This window comes from Pygocentrus nattereri, chromosome 24 (assembly GCF_015220715.1).
Source record: "Pygocentrus nattereri isolate fPygNat1 chromosome 24, fPygNat1.pri, whole genome shotgun sequence".
In the NCBI taxonomy this organism is placed as follows: Eukaryota; Metazoa; Chordata; class Actinopteri; order Characiformes; family Serrasalmidae; genus Pygocentrus; species Pygocentrus nattereri.
This window is the reverse complement of record NC_051234.1, coordinates 28019306-28037123: the sequence shown is the minus strand read 5'-3', so window position 1 is coordinate 28037123 and position 17818 is coordinate 28019306. Positions and strand designations below refer to the sequence as shown.

The window sequence follows — 17818 nt, the reverse complement described above, 5'->3', positions numbered from 1 at the left end:
ACTGCAGGGCTTAGGGCGCCATTTGGTACAGGATTTATGTATCTTTCTTCATATTTGACAATAAGGGCGTGATGAACAGAAGGACTCTGCTTTATTTGAATCATTTTTATATGACAACAGGCGTCTTCAGATCAGTATGAACTCAAGGTGCTATCTGCTAAGTAAGCTAGTGAACTGGGTTAAGGACTACGTGAGTCATCATTTGGGTTAACAGTCTATTAATCAGCTTAAATGTGGCCTGTAAATGTTTAGAGCTGTAACAAAGTAATGTTTGGCAAACGATCTGACAAATAGAGGTACCATTTACAAAGAGCTAAATTACCATCACAGAGAAAACGGTCCCTAGTTTAAGCCCAGAATTTTGAGCTACACGCAATAAGCAACAGCTAAAAATAAGTGATATAATAATGAAGACGTAGATTAATGTTCGAGCTCTACAGGCTGGGAGGAGTTTGGTGTGTCAGAACACCAACATGAAGAGGAAGCTATAGTTTACAGGCCGTTTGGCTGCTTTACACATGACATTAGCACGTTTTCAGTCGAAGGTGACACTGCAGGGTTGGGCAAAATACTCTGAAAAAGCCACGATGGCTGAATACACTGTCCTAAATGTATTCGTTAATATATTCCATTACAATAAATATAAAAGTAACGTGTTCAGAATACATTTACAGCACATCTCAATAAAGCAGACGGGAAAAACCTCCTTATTTCATTCACACTGTTGCTCTCTGCCACAATTCTTCTGTCGATATGTTTCACGGAAAATCCACTTATTTTACTCTCAACATACTTTTGGCTCAATAAAGCAAACGATTCAATAACAGGATCTTGCAAATAGATAGATAGAACTTTATTGATCCCGGAGGGAAAATGTGGAGCAACAGACGGGACTCGAACCCACAATCCCTGTAGCATTAGGAGGCCAGTGCCTTATCCATTAGGCTTTTGACAAAATTTGACTATGAAGCAGGGAGCTGTGATTTTCAAGTAACAAGGCAAGCCACAAAACGCCTGCACGAGTCTAGTACACAGCTGATACTAAGCTCATCATTGGTGAACATACAGTCTCTACCATCATCCCTCAAAAGAGTTTAGTAACACTGAGATTAACACCAGGCTCATCAGTTTGATTCATCAGTCTACTCAGGCTTTAGCAGGAACCTCAGTGTTTGTAAAGAAGCCATTTTTTTTGTTTTTCTCTGGAGACTGTTTTTACAAGCTATGTACCGATTTTAAAATAGCTAGTAAGCAAGTATTTATGGTATTACTTTTAAAGATGGCACATATTTTTTACATTTGCTGGGTAATTATTCTAAAAGTGTTCTCCTAGAAAAGTAATGCATTTACAAAACGTAACTTGGACTGAACACAGATACTTAATTTCTGTATTCCGAATGCATATTCCCAATACTCGTATTCCCTGGCTTTATCCTCCTTTGTTTGAAGAAAATGCCACACTTTTCAACTTTTTTCAACTTTTCATAAATGTTCCTTTTTCCTTCACATAGGTACAGCACTATAAGTGGCTCACTGTCCTCCTCAGATTAAGTTACTAACTCACTGTAGGTTGGGTGCCACTTTGAAAATGTACACAAAAAAGCAAGATTCATCAGTTTTGTTTAAACTGACAACATTGTCAGTAATGCCAAACAACAGTTCCAGCCCTAAACTGAACTTCTGTTTTTTTTATGCTGCCTGCAAGACAAATCCTTCAGGCACATACTGTATACACACACAGAGAGTCCAATCATTGCTGGATAATGAGCTGTATTCACATTCATCCATGATTAATGAGTGGGTGAGATCGGAGGGCAGTCAGCACAGTGACTCTGACCTTCTGCTGGACACACAATAGAAGCAATGAAGAGAACATTCTGGGCCAAAACGTCTAAGCTAGCCATTTTCTGATACCAACCCACACTTTCCACAGTTTTAATTTCTTATCTGAAAAAGAAACACAAACAATAATACGTGAAATTAAACAGCAAAAATAGCTTATCCAGCGGCCCGACGACAAACACCAAGTAAACAAGCCCGTTTGCTTATCTGAAACACAAAGGCATCGCCACACTGGCAATAAATACTGACAATGTTAATTCTTTCTGAATTTCATTAATGGCCGGGACAGCGCTGATGCCAAAATCCATCTGAAAACCCACACAAGCCGCATTACAGCCGGAAGCTCTAAAAAATTCAGCCGTTCTTGGTGTATGGAAGGGCACGTTTAGCAAAGCATGAATCAGAGAAAGCTCAGAGTGCTTTTTCTCATTTATACTTCATCATCTACAGAGGCCTACATAGAGAAAGATGCTTCTTACATCACGGTTACATAATCACACCACCCATACAAATCCCTCTACCTTCAACACACGCAGATACCTACTGACTTTAAAACGCACTGGAGTTCATACCCATATACATACTCTAGATATCGTCACGGTCCAAAGAAAAACATGCAATGCCATTATTGTAACTTTACTGAAGAGGGCAAAACATTCTTTACATTTAATGCAAGTCAACTGAAAGAGATTTTTTTCGAGGCAATTTTGGCCCTTTTTTATGGATCCATTCTTCATGAAATTCTCACACAAAGTAAAGAATGGATGCTGTGCTCAACTGATGTAGAAAAACTAAAAATCCAAAAATTGGAGATCCAAGTTTTTCTATAACCAGTGACAAAATACACATGCAGTTGGGATCAAAGGTTTCAGGATCAAATTCTATGTTTTATCGCTTTTCTAATTGAAAATAAGTTGAGGAATCCTCAACAGGGAACTTAAATATGGCATTTTCCTATGAATTTTAGTGCAAAATTTCTGTTCATTTGCCGAGTTTAACGTACTGGAAAAACACAAAATATAAAATGTATGTGACCGTATGTATAGACAAACGTAAAGTAAGAGGACAAAAATAAAGGAAAATTGACTCCTCAATCATTTAAAAATAAATTTACAGGGTTGTCTTTTTGTTGGAAAAGTAAGTACACACCTGGCTTCAGTAACTGGTACTGGCCCTTTTGACAGAAACAACTTTATGTAGGTGTTTCCTATAACTGTCTATCAGTTTCTGACACCCGCTGGGAGAAATTGTTGCCCACTCCTTCATGCAGAATTATTTACACTGTGCAATGTTTAGGACATTTGTATTGTAGAGCCCCCGAGCCCCCACCCCACTGGGTCTTCTCTTGGCCAATCCATCCCATTTCTTTCATTTTGAGCCATTCATTGGTGGATTTGCTTGTATGTTTAGGATCATTATCCTGTTGAAAAGTCCACTTCTTCAGCTTCAACTTTTTTTTTTTGCCTTTTTTTCAAAGCGCTCTCTGGTATGAAAATTTATAGTCGATTCTCTGATTGCAAGTTAGCATAATACTTACACCACCATGCTTTACAGCTGGTATGAAGTTCTGATCAAATGCTGTCTTCAGTTTTCAGCAGATACAGCTTTTAGAACTGTGGCCAAACAACTATCTTTGACTCACCTGCCCATAGCACACTGTTCCAGAAGTCCTAGTCCTTACCTAGATATTGATTAGCAAACTTTAGTCTTGCCCAGATGTTCTCTTCAGACAGCAAGGGCTTACATCCTGGCACATGTAGGTCGAATTTGTGCAGTCTTGTTCTGATAGATGCACTTTGACATGCAAGACATGGCAAGAGCTACTTGCAGATCCTCTGATGAAATCTTACGGTCTGCTCTCAAGTTAAATTTGCTGGGGCGGCTTGGCGTGAGTATGTTGGCAGTGGTTTTAAATCCTCTCTAGTTGAAGAAGATCTTCCGGACAGCACAACGATTGATTTCTAATATTTTGGAAACACTTCTCAAAGCCTATTCCCTCACAGACATGTACAACCTTCGTTCTGAAGGCCTCAGAGAGTGTTTTAGATCTAGGCATGATGAAACCCCAAACTCCAGTATCAAAGAGCAAACCAGACCAGATATCTGAGGTTTAAATAAGAAGCTCCTAATGACGTTCCAATCATTAGCACCTGATCGCTGTTCAATCTGACGCATTTGACAAAGTGATATATAGGGTTGTACTTACTTTCCCACCGGAAACTGCATTTCTGTTTATTTCACTTATATAAACAATGACAAAAAGCTTCACTGTAGGTCTCACTTGTTAAATTACATCATATTTATCTATCAAAATGGTTTGAATGATGACGGGAGATCGTATGTCCAAAAATGCTGAAAACGTCTTCGCATATACACATAAAGATGTATACACATTGATAAACTGCAACGGCTGGAACATTTTAACCTCTTAAAACTCCAGGCTAATTACACCCTAAGGTTTATTCAGTAACTACATGGAAAATAACGCAAAAACCGGCCGAGTTATTCTTAGCTTATAAGGGAAGTCCAGGCCTGTCCGGCCATTTAAGGGGTTAACCAATATCAGAGCACCCTGGCTTTCATAATAGCTCAGATTGTGTTGGAGTCAGCACACACTGCTTCATCAGGAGGGAAAAGCATGATAGTTAACAGATCAGCAGGACAGAGAGGAGGAAGAGGGGAGGGGATAGAGAGAGGGAATGGAGAAAGAGGAAGAAAAATAGAACAGAGGGAGGGAGAAGAGAAAAAGAGAGAAAGAGAGAGAGAGTATAATGATAGGGGGATGAGAAAAAAGCTATGAGAGAGAAGGAGAAAGAGCAGATTGAGAGCGAGAGAAGCAAATGGAGATACAAAAGAAAGATAACGAAAGAGGGACGGGAGAGAGAGAGAGAGAGAGAAAGAGAGAGTGAGAGAACAAAGGAGAAGGAAGAAAGAATGAGAGAGAAGGGAAAAAGAGAGAGATTAACAGAGAGGAAACTTAAACAGAGAGAGAGAGAGAGAAAGAGAGAGAGAGGGGGGGAGCAAAAGGAGAAGGAAGAAAGAGAATGAGAGAGAAGGGAAAGAAGGGAAAAACAGAGAGAGAGAGAGAGAGAGAGAGAGAATATACTCTACTGCAGATCTTTGATAACCTACACAGAGACAGATGACACACACACACACACACACACACACACACACACCATAACTGTGAGAAAAGTAAAGAATGACTAAGAGCTCAGATGCAAGAAAAGCGTCTATAAGTCAACCTTGAGAAGATCAGAGAGCAGCTTTTCTGATTGAAACGCTGAGAGACACACTCTCTCTCTCTCTCTCTCTCTCTCTCTCTCTCTCTCTCTCTCTCTCTCACTCTCTCTATTTCTCTCTCTCTCTCTCGTTTTATCTTCTCTCTCTCACTGAATGGAGGAGCGACTCCGCTACATTAGCAAGCACTGCAGTTCAACACACACTACACTACACAAAGGCACAAATTACACAACTTGCTGTCATTCAGATGGCAGGAAAACAGCTTGCACAACCCAAGATGACCACACAAACACACAGACTTCAGACAGAGGCTCAGTTAGCACCGTGTGGCACTGGCGGCCACCTGCTCTCTCACTTTGGTCAGCCCAAAAATCCCATTTACACAGTTGCCCTCAACCCAAATAAGCCTGATCAGCCAAGACGTGTGAAGTTTTACACTGAAGCTACAAGGCTAAGCAAAGGAAGCTTATGACACTAATGTAGCGATCAAGTAATGCAAGCTTATGCCTACCAGTTAGCATCAAACAGAGAAACGTTCTGCAGCTCTATTGCGTGGCGCATAGTGTGCAGAACACAGCATCTCTGCCAGCAGACCTGGGGGAGGGGCTCAGAGCAGACACAGGAGCTCCAGTGCCTGCCTTACACTGACCGGTCTGACCAATGAGTCATGAGTCGTGTAAAGAATTAGAGGTCCATGCAATTCAGCATGAACTATGCCAGGTCAGCAGTGAACACACTGACCACACTGACTTCCCACATCAAAACATACCATCTTTGCTATTCCTCACTGCTGAAAATGACTTCTATTACCAGACAGGGCAGCACTGTCGCATTACAGCTTGTAGTCCTTGCCGGACTTCTTCTTACCAATTCAGTCCCATTACTGTTGTTTATGTGCATCACGGAATCTCAATTTTCCACAATTCAATACGATTCTGAATTATTTTTAAAACTGCACTGGATATACAACTGCGACTACAGGAATTATTTACACAGTGAATTTTTATATTTCAAAACAGACTGAGGATGTGTGGACAAAAAAAATGGTTCATATGGTAGTTATCAACTAATAATTAACTATCAATAATATAACTAACATTCCAAAGTAGATGCAGTTGTATGCAGGGATGCAACGATATGAGACCTGTGGGTCAATGTTGATATCCCATATTTCTTCTGTATCTGCTGATGTCAATAGTGATGCTGATATATACACATTTTAAAAATGATGAAATTAGACTACATCTACTTGGATTGGAATTACACTGAAACGTAACGCTTCACTGCTGTCGGAAGAAAACCTCGTATCTCCAAAACAGCAACTTTACAGGAGAAGGAAAAAACCTACTTTACTTTTAATGTAAGTCAATGGAACCAGAATTTTTTACAAGGTATTTTGGGCCGTTTCTTTTGGTCCGTTCTTCATGAAATTTATACGCAATATAAAGGGCAACAGGCATTTTCCAAAAATGTCAAAAACTGAAAATCGAAAAAAAATGGGGATACAAGGTTTTCTTCAGACAGCAGATGATTTATTTCTATAGGGTTACAAACACAGTCAAATGAAAAAATGCAGATATTTTAGGACAGTAGTCCAGCATCACCTGGACATTCTGCTTTTCTTGAGTAAAAAAAAAAAAAAAAAATCAAATTCACATCAGTAAAAACTAAACATTTGTCTGATGTCAATAAACATTGGCTGATGCTGCTGAGGACAATGAGATCACTGTGCATCTCCAATCGCCAACCCCCAGTCAGCCTAGAACAACAACCTGAAAACTAGTGTACTAGTTAGACCTCTGTGATATATTGTTTGTTAATAAGAACTGTGATTTGCCACTGCAATACATGTTTGGCAGAATGCTATAATATGCAAATGGACATTGTAACACTTGGTTATTGCGCATTGCGAGTATCCTGACCAGCCTGAGCGTTTCTGAGTGAATAAAATACATCTGGAATAAATACATTCGGTCTAAAAGATGTGGACCCTTGACGTCGTTGCGGTTACAGTAAAACTTCATAACCTGTACATTTTTTGGACATGCCATTTACATCATACTGAAGCGACTGAGAAAAATATTTATATTTTTGAAGATACATTAACAGTTATTTTTGCTTTTTCCATTAAAGCTACCATTTCAGAGAGAGAAGGTTTTCCCAAGACAGTGATGGCGAGGCATATCACACTCTCCAGCAATAAATTGTTAACATAATTATTTTTCTAGTTCATATAGCATTGCCCTGACGGCAATGTGTGTCTGAAAATACTAAATTGGACTCACCTTAGTTCGGCTTCCACTCATTAAAAAGCACTGTGTAGCTCTCTATGGTAAATCAGCACTCGCATGCTTCATGGCGCGGTAGTGTAATGACTGCAGGCCTCAGAGGGGCTCAAAGAGCAGCTTGTGGGTTGGGGAAAGCACGCGCACACACACACACACACACACACACACACACACACACGCACACACACACACACGCACACACACACCTGAAACTGAGAGTGGAGGACAGTGATGGAGGAGACTGTAACCAGCCCCCTGTGAGTTCAGCAGAGCAGCAGAGCTGTTAGAACGAAGGCACTGAAAAAAGCTCCTCAGTTAAAGAGCCCCACACAGTTAGCACTGCACGTCACACAACCGCCATGAAGAATCACAACCTTTTCTAAGTTTTTCTTATTCTTTCTTTTTTTGACTCCTGACGAGTGACAGCTGCAGCGCACACTTTAAACACACTTCCTGCCTGCAGCTCCGGCTGAGACAGACCCACAGCCTAACCACAGTCTATATCTGCAAACTTCTGCATGAGCAGCTACAGTTCTCTTATTCTCTCGCTCTCTCTCTCTCTCTCTCTCTCTCTCTCTCTCTCTCTCTCACACACACACACACACACACACCAGTCAACAAATACACTCACACACCAGTCAACAAATACACTCTCACACACACACACACACACACACACACACTTTCTAAGCCGCTTCTACCACAAGGTCACGGGGGTGAGTGGAAGGCAGGATGCACCCTGGCCAGGTCGCCAGTCCATCGCAGGGCCACACACACACACACACAAACACATATCAATCAACACACACACACACACACACACACACACACACACACACACTTTCTAAGCCGCTTCGCCCACAAGGTCGCAGGGGGGTGCTGGAGCCTATCCCAGCGGTCATTGGGTGGAAGGCAGGATGCAGCCTGGACAGGTCGCCAGTCCATCGCAGGGCCACACACACACAAACACATTTCAATCAACATACACACACACATACACACACACACACAGCCACACACACACACACTTTCTAAGCCACTTCTCCCACAAGGTCGCAGGGGGCTGCTGGAGCCTATCCCAGCGGTCATTGGGTGGAAGGCAGGATGCACCCTGGACAGGTCGCCAGTCCATTGCAGGGCCACACACACACACACACAAACACATATCAATCAACAAACACACACAAACACACACACAGCCACACACACACACAAACACGCACCAGTCAACAAATACACACACATCAGTCAACAAATACACACACACACACACACACGTCAACGAAGAGTGTTTACCTACTACTGGCAACTTGCCAACTGATGCATACAAAATAAGAAAGCAGAAGTCGTCTCACCACCAGAGAAACCTGTTAAAATGATAGAGTCTCACTTATGGATAAACATCTTAACATCTTAAACTGAGAAAAAAAGGGGGAACATGTGAGGGTTCGGGAGGACCTACGAACAAAGCCATATACGCACCCTTATGACCACGTCACATCACCTGAACTCTGTGTTACTGTCACAGCACAAATAAAAGCTTTGTGCTGTTAAGTGAATAATCTTTGACTCTCATGCTGCTCGCATGGACCACTGATGAAGTAAGAGCCTGTTTTCTGTTTAAACTGAGTGGCTGGCAACTTATGTTCTTACCTAAAACTGGGCTGGTCAGCTGGCTAACAGGCTAAAAGGGTCAACAGTCTAAACACCACCATCATTAATATCACAGGCTTGAATTAAAGTACTTATGTAATGATCCGCTATAAAATGTCAAAATAAAAGTCTAAAAATGTCACTTGAATGTCTTACATGCTGCAAACATTCGTGTTTCAGTCAGAAGTCACTTCAAACCCAGGCTGAATCCCAAACAATATTTTGTACTCCCTAAATAGTGTGCTTGTTATGAAAGTTTAGAAATTCTAGTCTCTACAGCATCATTTATTGAGTGTGGATGTGTCCCAAATCACTATTTCTTAGCATAATTTTGCACTGTTGGCCTGCAGGATCCATTATTTCTAGTCCTATGGGGTGCACTATGTAGGGAGCAGGGAGCCATTCGAGATTCAGAAGAGGGCGATGATTTTCTAAAAAATTGTGTAATTTATCATATTTTATGCTGGTTGATAATTTCTTAAAGCAATAAGTCACTTGATGCTGTGCGTTTGTGATTTTATCATGGGAAGGGAGTTTTACTCCGCTTCGTGTCGTGTCTAAGAACACCCATCCTGTGATCAGATCGCAGTAACGCACGGCCTCAGGCGGCTTATTGCTTTAAAAAATATGAGCAAAATGAAACATTTTACTGTCCTGTTAAAACGTCAGAGCCATGCTTTGTTGATTTATTAGTCTACAGTCCAGTTTTCTTGCTGTGATGAACTTTTCTTGGGTCTTTAACAGGTTTGCAGTGTTTGACTTTATACCTGCTCCCGTAAACACTACGTCCAGTTCTAAGTGAAAATTTAGCGTATGTCCAGTTGGTGCACAGGTCATAAAGTTATGAATACCAGAGCAGTGAAGTTGAATCCTGCCACCTTGTACAGTTAACCGAGCACTCAAGTTCCTGAATGCACCCTAACACTTACACACCCAACACACACAGACCTTTTCCTCTTAAACTACGCTCTTAAAAACGATTCTTTAACGGTTCTTTAGTGAAGAAGATGGTTCTATACTTATGCATGAACGCTCAGTGAACCCTATGCACGGTTAAAGAGCTCTTCGCATCTTAACAGGGTTCATCAGGTTGATGGAGAATGTGCTGTACATGGTTCTATATAGAACCTTTTTGAAAACTCTTCTATATAGCACCCAAAATGATTCTACTGTTGTTTTGATGTCAAGCTTGTATCAACAGAGAACCCTTTTGGGCGCTATACAGAACACTTTTCAAGAAGACTGTATACGGAACCATCTACAGCACATTCTCCATCAAGAACATTTTCAAGTCAGAAAGAACCCTTTAATCGTACCAAGTGTTCCTTGAGTGTTCACGATTCTATACAGAACCATTTTCTTTCCTAAAGAACCCTTGAAGAATCATCTTTGAGTATGATGTCAAGCTTGTATCACTGGACAAACCATTTTGGGTGCTTTTTGTTTTTTAAACGGTTCTATATAGAACAAGCTACAGCATCGACCCTCAATCTAAAGAACACGTTTAAGAACCAATGAAATCATACCAAGGGTTCTTTAAGTGTTCACAATTCTATACAGAACCACTTTCTTTACTCAAGAACCCTTACAGCATTATCTTTTTTTAAGTGTGATGTCAAGCTTGTATCAACAGGCAAACCCTTCTTGGTGCTACATAGAGAACCATCTACATCATCTACCACCAATCTGAAGATCACCAATCACAAAGAACTCTTTAATCATGGAGAGGTTTCTTTGAGTGTTCATGGATCTATACAGTCATTTTCTTTACTAAAGAACCCATGAAGAACCATCTTTGTGCACAAAAATAAACGTGATGGCAACATTCATGGTTTCTGCTGATCACCAAGAGAGCTGACTGGACTCCCTTCTCACTCTGGCAGAGCTACAGCCCTGATCCGGATCCAAGCTCAGCCTGTCTGTGCCGTTTGGAAAACGGAGAAACAATGGGCTGACTCACCTCTGCTGGGCCGGTCACACGCTGCCACACACACTTTAACGCGGTTATCCTGTTAACACTGACAGGCCGAAGAGCCATGAATCTTCTCTGCTCTGTCACAAGACCTCGTTCACTGACTCTTGTCCTAGTTGCTGCAAGCTCACACAATATCTTCACAGCTCTCTTTAAAAGGCCTCTACCACGAAAAACATACTGCTCTGTCCTGGGGCTGGAAGATAAAACGATGGCAATTATCACAATATAACCTTCGTCTATAGGAGTATAAGAATTGTTCGATAAATGTTCGATATAATAGAGCATTCTCGCACTGCCACGCTCTAGCGACAGCTTTGGTGGTGTTTTTAATGTAAGGGAAGCGACACTACTCTGCTGTCACCAAAAGAGGGCGCACTTCTGATTTACTTTGGCGATGCTGAGATGTATTTTCCGTTTGAGTGGAGTGATCGGCGATCTGTTCTCCTGTGCGAGTGACGAGATAAGTGGTTTAACTGTACTATCGTAGAGTGAACTCACCTCTTTCCAAACATCCTTACAGTTTTCCGCAGCGTTAATTCATGTCTGCTCCTCACAACCACAGCGCTGTTAGTCATATTTTAGTTTCGTTTAGTTTAGTATTCTGTGCCTTCCCATTTGAAGCGATTTAAATGAAAGTAAACTGAAGACGCTTTGTGTGGGGGCACTGGAGACTGGGTGAATGCTAGCTTACCGGGCTAGCTGTTTTAGCCGCTGGCTAACTTGAAGGAGCGCTCCATCACTCACACAGTACAGGGAAATGATGTTACTGTAGGACAAACAAGACAAAAAACACTGGCTGTGTTTACATGCAAAGATTTGCCAATCCAATTGAATACAATCGGATTACAGATTCAGACTGAGGTGTTTATGCCCACTCTGCTCAACAATCTGACGAAAATCTTCGCTTGCTTGCCCACTACAAGTAATCCGATGCAGAATGACGCGCATGCGTGGAGCAGCGCTTAGAGTAAACGTTACCATGACAGCGAACATCACGTGAGGTCCAGTCAGAGTGAGATGAGCAGCAGTGAGCAGTGCTTGTGTTTTTAATGCTTTTAAACTGATGTCAGGCTCAGAAAAACATCCTACACATGTGCTTATAAGTCCACACATGTAAGCCAAGCTGCAATATCACCAAGTTCATTTTGAATTAGTCTTGGCTGTGATGTCACAACCATAAGCATTTTCAATCAGCCTTCTAAAGTTCAGCTCATTCATGCTGAAGTGAGGAGGAGTGTTGTTACTGCAGACAGTCTGTAGCAGAGGTATTGTAGTGGAAGATGTGGGGAAAACGATTAAACGCTGTGCTGTTCCTGGCTGTCAGTAAGAAGACGTATCACGAATCACTGTAGCAATCCAGACCAGTTGTCTGAAAGGAGACCCGCCGCCCCACCCTCAATCACATCAATGAGGATTTCAATCTTAACAGTTTGTTCTGTAAACTTTAACCTTCAATGAAGATACAGAACAGCCAATAAGAACAGAGGCCATTTACATATATCAGTCTTAAAAGCACAGTAATAAAACAGCCTGTTTAATTCTTAGTGATAAAGGGATACAGGATGCTGGGAACGGTCCTCTATAATGTAATTTCAGATACATTAAATTACACAAACATAAGTGGACTTCAGGGAAAAAAACAAAACAGTGCAGAATGTTGTCCCTTTAAAGTGTATGTTGTTTAGACACCGTGCTAACCGCCCTCTCGCATTAGCCGCTCATTAGTAACGCATGAATGAGCATATTAGCTGGTAATCCTCGGGCTGCATGTGGACGCATGTGCGTGACTGTGTGGGGTAGTGCTAAATAAAAGGATCCCATACTCCATGTTTGTGGTCAAAATCGGTCAGCGGTCTCTGGAGACATGGATCATTCCTCCAGCGTCTCCGCAGCCTCATGCCGCACACAGGTAACCATGGAAACTGCACTAGGGGAATTTCATCTGTGTTTTTAGAACAAAATGCACAACAGGACTCAACAAGCATGGTCCTTGACGAGCCTGGTGTTGGTCAGCCAGTCTGGACAGCAATGAGGTCACTCCTCTCCTCTGGTGTTGGGGCAGGCAATTTCTACTAGCAGCAGGCAGTATGCTGGATGAAATTCCTCCTACCTAAATAAGTTATGCCACAGAAAAGTGCAGACAAAGCAACGGACAAGCTTACGTTACCACATTTGACTGAAAAGCTAAGCCAAGGGTGTTTCTGACAGGCTTGAAATGAAAATGAAAATGTAGCAGACCCTCAATCACCTTCCATTGTCTGGTCTGTTGGATCTGAAGTAGTCCACTTCATTTTCGTGGCAATGGGCATAAAGGGACAGCCGGTCTTTTGGGGTCAGCCTTAGCTTCTTTTTGGAATTTTTACATTGGCCCCAATTTTACATTTGGCTCCTTATTTTAAATTTCCCATTCTACCTTAAATGGTGCAGCAATTACATTCAGGCAATTTGTCCAGGTATCAGAGGCTTTGTTCACACAGCAGGTAAAAGTGTCCCAAATCCAATCTTTTTCTTCATACACTATATAGATGTCTGTGTGTCAGTGTGAACAGCAAAAACACACTGAATCTGAATCCGATTTGAAACGCTTTCATATGCGCAGCTAAAATCTGATACGTATCCGACTCAGTCTAAATGGAATTCATGCCACTTTTACGTCAATCCAGCATGACATCTGTAGGAGCGCGAGGCTGCAGCGTCAAAGAACAGTTAAAAGTTTGAAAGCAAAGTTTAAAGAATCCAAGGACATGAACCAAAGAAGTCATCATATCCTTTTTACAGTGAGCTCGAACACATTCTGGGTGATGAGCCAAGCTTTTAGTATTTGAAGCTTCATGATGGCTCCTGTGATACTGGCAAAGATGAAACTGAAAGCTCTGGCAGTGGATGGGCTTTCGTTGGCAGTTGCAATTGTTTACCTCTGGACGAGCCTGTGAAGCAATGTGAAACAACATGAAGCTTTGTTCTTTTGAGCATGCAGGTCAGTGTGGGAGCTGATCTGTTCAGACTAATGTCGCATACAGAATACAGATCACATTAGTGAGAAAATCAGAATTGGGTCACTTTTATCTGCTGTGTGGGTGCAGCCAGAATGTATGCAGCTCCATTTACAAATAAGAGGCGACCTTCAGCCTCTTCAGCCTAGAAATTATGAACGAAACAACATTTGGCGCCATTCACGACCTCAGACAGTCTGTTTAGTCTGGTACCACGCCAAATCAGTCTCTGTAGTATATAACTAGTATATAACTCTGTAGTATATAATCTTAAAATTAGAAACTGCTTCAAGCCTGAAAATGAGTATCGTTTTACCCCTAGTTTGTGGCAATTAAAGGTTTTCTAAATCTGATTTTTTAAATTTACAGGATCAAATTAACTGATTAGTCTACTCCGTCCAAAATGACCACACTGCCCAGAAAATTTGCTAAAGTACCGGAGCTTATTTTACAGATAAGCCTCGAGTTAGCTGTTCATGTTTATTACTGAAGAGCCACAATGATATCAGAGTCATTTCGGTCTCAGCTTTTCATTTGCCACTACTTACGGGTTCAGATGGATTTGAATGAAAGTCTCTGAAACATAAATTGTATTTATCTAGAACCCTGATTGCAGTTCTGCTGCAGAACAGTTAGAATCAGAATATGTGAGGGTGAAGCAGGTCCTTTTACTCTGAGCTACAGCAGCTTTACTGGGTTACGATAAAGAACTCAGTTCAGTTACTCTACTGTTCACATTTGACTGTGACAGCAGGCTGGTGCTGAACTCCTATGAGGTCCAGCAGCTCGGACAGTGGATATCAGACCACTGATGGCCCAGCGCTCCTCAGATCAGTCAGCATGACACTGCTTCATAATCCACTGCCCACGGCCTATCAGTGCAGCCGAGCAAATACACAGCAGATCACACAGTGAGAGAGAGCGAGAGAGAGAGCGCAAGTGAGAGAGAGAGAGAGAGAGTGAGAGAGCGAGAGAGAGAGAGCGAGTGAGAGAGCGCGAGTGAGAGAGAGAGAGAGAGAGAGAGAGAGAGAGCGAGTGAGAGAGAGAGAGAGAGAGAGAGAGAGAGAGCGCGAGTGAGAGAGAGAGCGAGAGAGAGAGAGCGAGTGAGAGAGAGCGCGAGTGAGAGAGAGAGAGAGCGCAAGTGAGAGAGAGCGAGAGAGAGAGCGCAAGTGAGAGAGAGAGAGAGAGAGTGAGAGAGCGAGAGAGAGAGAGCGAGTGAGAGAGCGCGAGTGAGAGAGAGAGAGAGAGAGAGAGCGAGTGAGAGAGAGCGCGAGTGAGAGAGAGAGAGAGAGAGAGTGCGCGAGTGAGAGAGCTGACAGAGAGCTCAGAGAGGTAAGGAAAGACCAGTGACAGAGACAGTTACACCAAACAAACTCAGGAAGTCAGATTAATGCAAAAATGCAGCTACACATGCAGAGAGTGAAATTCATATCACTGTATCTGCAAAATATCAGTGTTACAGGAAAATACAACTCTTTCTCAACTTCTAATGTAAGTTACCGCACAGAGGTTTTATTCATTTTCTTTTGGAGCATTTCTACTGGATGGTTCATCGCGAAATTTAAGCAGTGCCGACATCAAAAGATGCTGAGAAACAAGAATCAAGTGTTTTTTTTGGACAGCGATAATATTTTCTCACTTTATGAAAAACTCCCATCTACCATATAGCAGGCCTGTCACCATCATGCACAGGTGGACAGGCATTCTTATGAAGGTTTGAATGTTTCTCTTCCACCTTAAATATATAAGAATGCATCCATTTCCTGAACAAAGTACGGCATAAAACATTCAACACTGCTGCGATATTTTAGCTTTTAAACTCGAGTTACAGGAGTTTAAAATGGTGTCTCATGTATGTCAAAGACATCTGTGAGCACGAACAGGCAAAGTGCTTCTCCGCTTGTCAACCAATCAGCATTCAGCAGCAGCAATGTTAGCGTCCTGCTGCCCAAACCCCGTTTGCTGTAGAAACATATGCGTAAGTTTTCTTTTTTTTTTGTGAAATACATCCTTCTACTTTGTAAAATTACAGGAAAGTTCTGGGCGACTGACTAGAAACTATTTTATCTTTTCGTTTTTAGCCGTTGAGCATTTACTCCTGTTCATTGAGGACTCGCTTGCGGGCGCCCTCTGCTGTTTAGCAGTCCTGTTTTTGATATAACAGGGGAAATAGGAAGTGGCCAGGCTCCTCATAGACCGGCTCTGCCTATGCACCTTTTCCGACGACCCTCTCAAGAGGGACCCACCCCCAGGCTGAGAATCACTGGTTTAAATAATGTGTGCTTTTGGGGTCACTTGATAATTTATGCTGAGCGCCCCCTGGTGGAGGAGCTTTGCATTGACTTGAAAATCTTTTATATTATTTGTTTTTTGAGGAAAACAAATTATGTAAAATTCATATATGTTTGGCAAGCAAAACAAGGGGGGAAAGTCGAACTTGGTTTCTAATCCCATCTGAGAGTCCTAGCGACTGCATATACAGTGATTCATCTGCTGTATATGCTGTACACTCTACAGAGAACACACCATTGTGGCATCTTTCTGCCAATTTGTTTATTTTATTTTCTTTGTTTTTTCTGTTTATTGGTTTAACATATTGTAAAAAGTAATAGTATTACATACAATTTTAAGTAGGCCGTAACTTTTTCACAGGCCACACTTGGCGTTTTTTATTTGCCCCAATACACACAATTTAGCAAATAAACAGTAACTGTGTAACACATCCACTTAGAGGATGTGTCGACTTGATTCTTACTCAGAAAATCAATAAAACATGTAACTTAACCAGGGGGTGCCTAGACCTCTACAAACGACTGTATAGGGGGAGAGAACTAAGCAGAAGAGATAGAGAGGCAGAGAGAGAGATGAACTGTACAAGCCTCTCTCTCAGATGTAATATTAACACAGTGTGACTCAGACTCACAGTAGAGGAACACAACCTCGCTCTGCAAGAGAGAGAGAGAGAGAGAAAGACACGAGAGAGAGAGAGAGAGTGTGTGTGAGTGAAAGGGGTGAGAAAGAGAGGAAGACAGGATAGAGAAAGAGGAAGAGAGTGAAAAGGGAGAAAGAAATGAGAGAGTGAGAGAGACCAAGATAGATAGATAGAGAGACAGAGGGGAAAGAGATAGAGGAGAGAGAGCTCACAGCTATGGTGGGTTAATCCCCGAGCCAACATAATTGAAAACGTGCTAGAGCACACAGGCCATTCCCAGCTGCACTGATGTGAATCAGAGAGCGAGTGAGCGAGCAAGCGAGAGAGATTGAGAGAGAGAGCGAGAGAGAGAGAGCGAGAGCGAGAGAGAGAGAGAGAGAGAGAGCGAGAGCGAGAGAGCGAGAGAGAGAGAGTGAGAGGGGGGAGTATGTGAAGAAGGTTGAGCAAATTTGACCGTTCTAATGGTCTGTTTGAGCCTCCTTCAAATTATACCACTCATTTACTCTCATAAAAGCCCAAATGATCTGCAGTTATCACATCAGCGCGGCAGGAAGCAGAGCACACGGCTGACTGAGCAGAATCACACGGGCAGGAAGGCCGCTGTGATATTGTCCACTGCCTCAAAAAAAACACAAGGCCTAATCCAATCTCAGTGCGGCTTATCACCGCGCACAATTCTAACGGAGTCATCGGGTCAGTGGGGCAAGAAACACAGCGTACACAGAAATCCTGGGTGATGAGCAGGAGAGGCTAAAGGAGCAACGCCTGCATCTTTACATCTTTATTTTACTGGCATCCCGCTGGTCACATAAGGGAATAGGAAAGGAATTTTCTTGGCTCACGGAACATCATCCTTATTACCATCCCACGCCTATTAGTATACATCACTGTG

The 17818-nt window shown here is 42.1% G+C and overlaps 1 protein-coding gene across 4 annotated transcripts in view; it reads right to left on the bottom strand.

Moving 5' to 3' along the window:
• sh3kbp1 (SH3-domain kinase binding protein 1) overlaps positions 1–17818 on the bottom strand; it is a 117974-nt gene that overhangs the window by 52556 nt on the left and 47600 nt on the right. The window contains exon 1 of one of the 4 annotated variants that reach the window (XM_017719251.1): positions 7371–7519. The exons of the other annotated variants lie outside the window; for them this stretch is intronic. Within the exon in view, the coding sequence (XP_017574740.1) occupies positions 7371–7391 (21 nt within the window). The 5' untranslated portion in view covers positions 7392–7519. Of the gene's footprint in view, positions 1–7370; positions 7520–17818 lie in introns of those variants that run through there. 4 annotated transcript variants of the gene reach the window in all.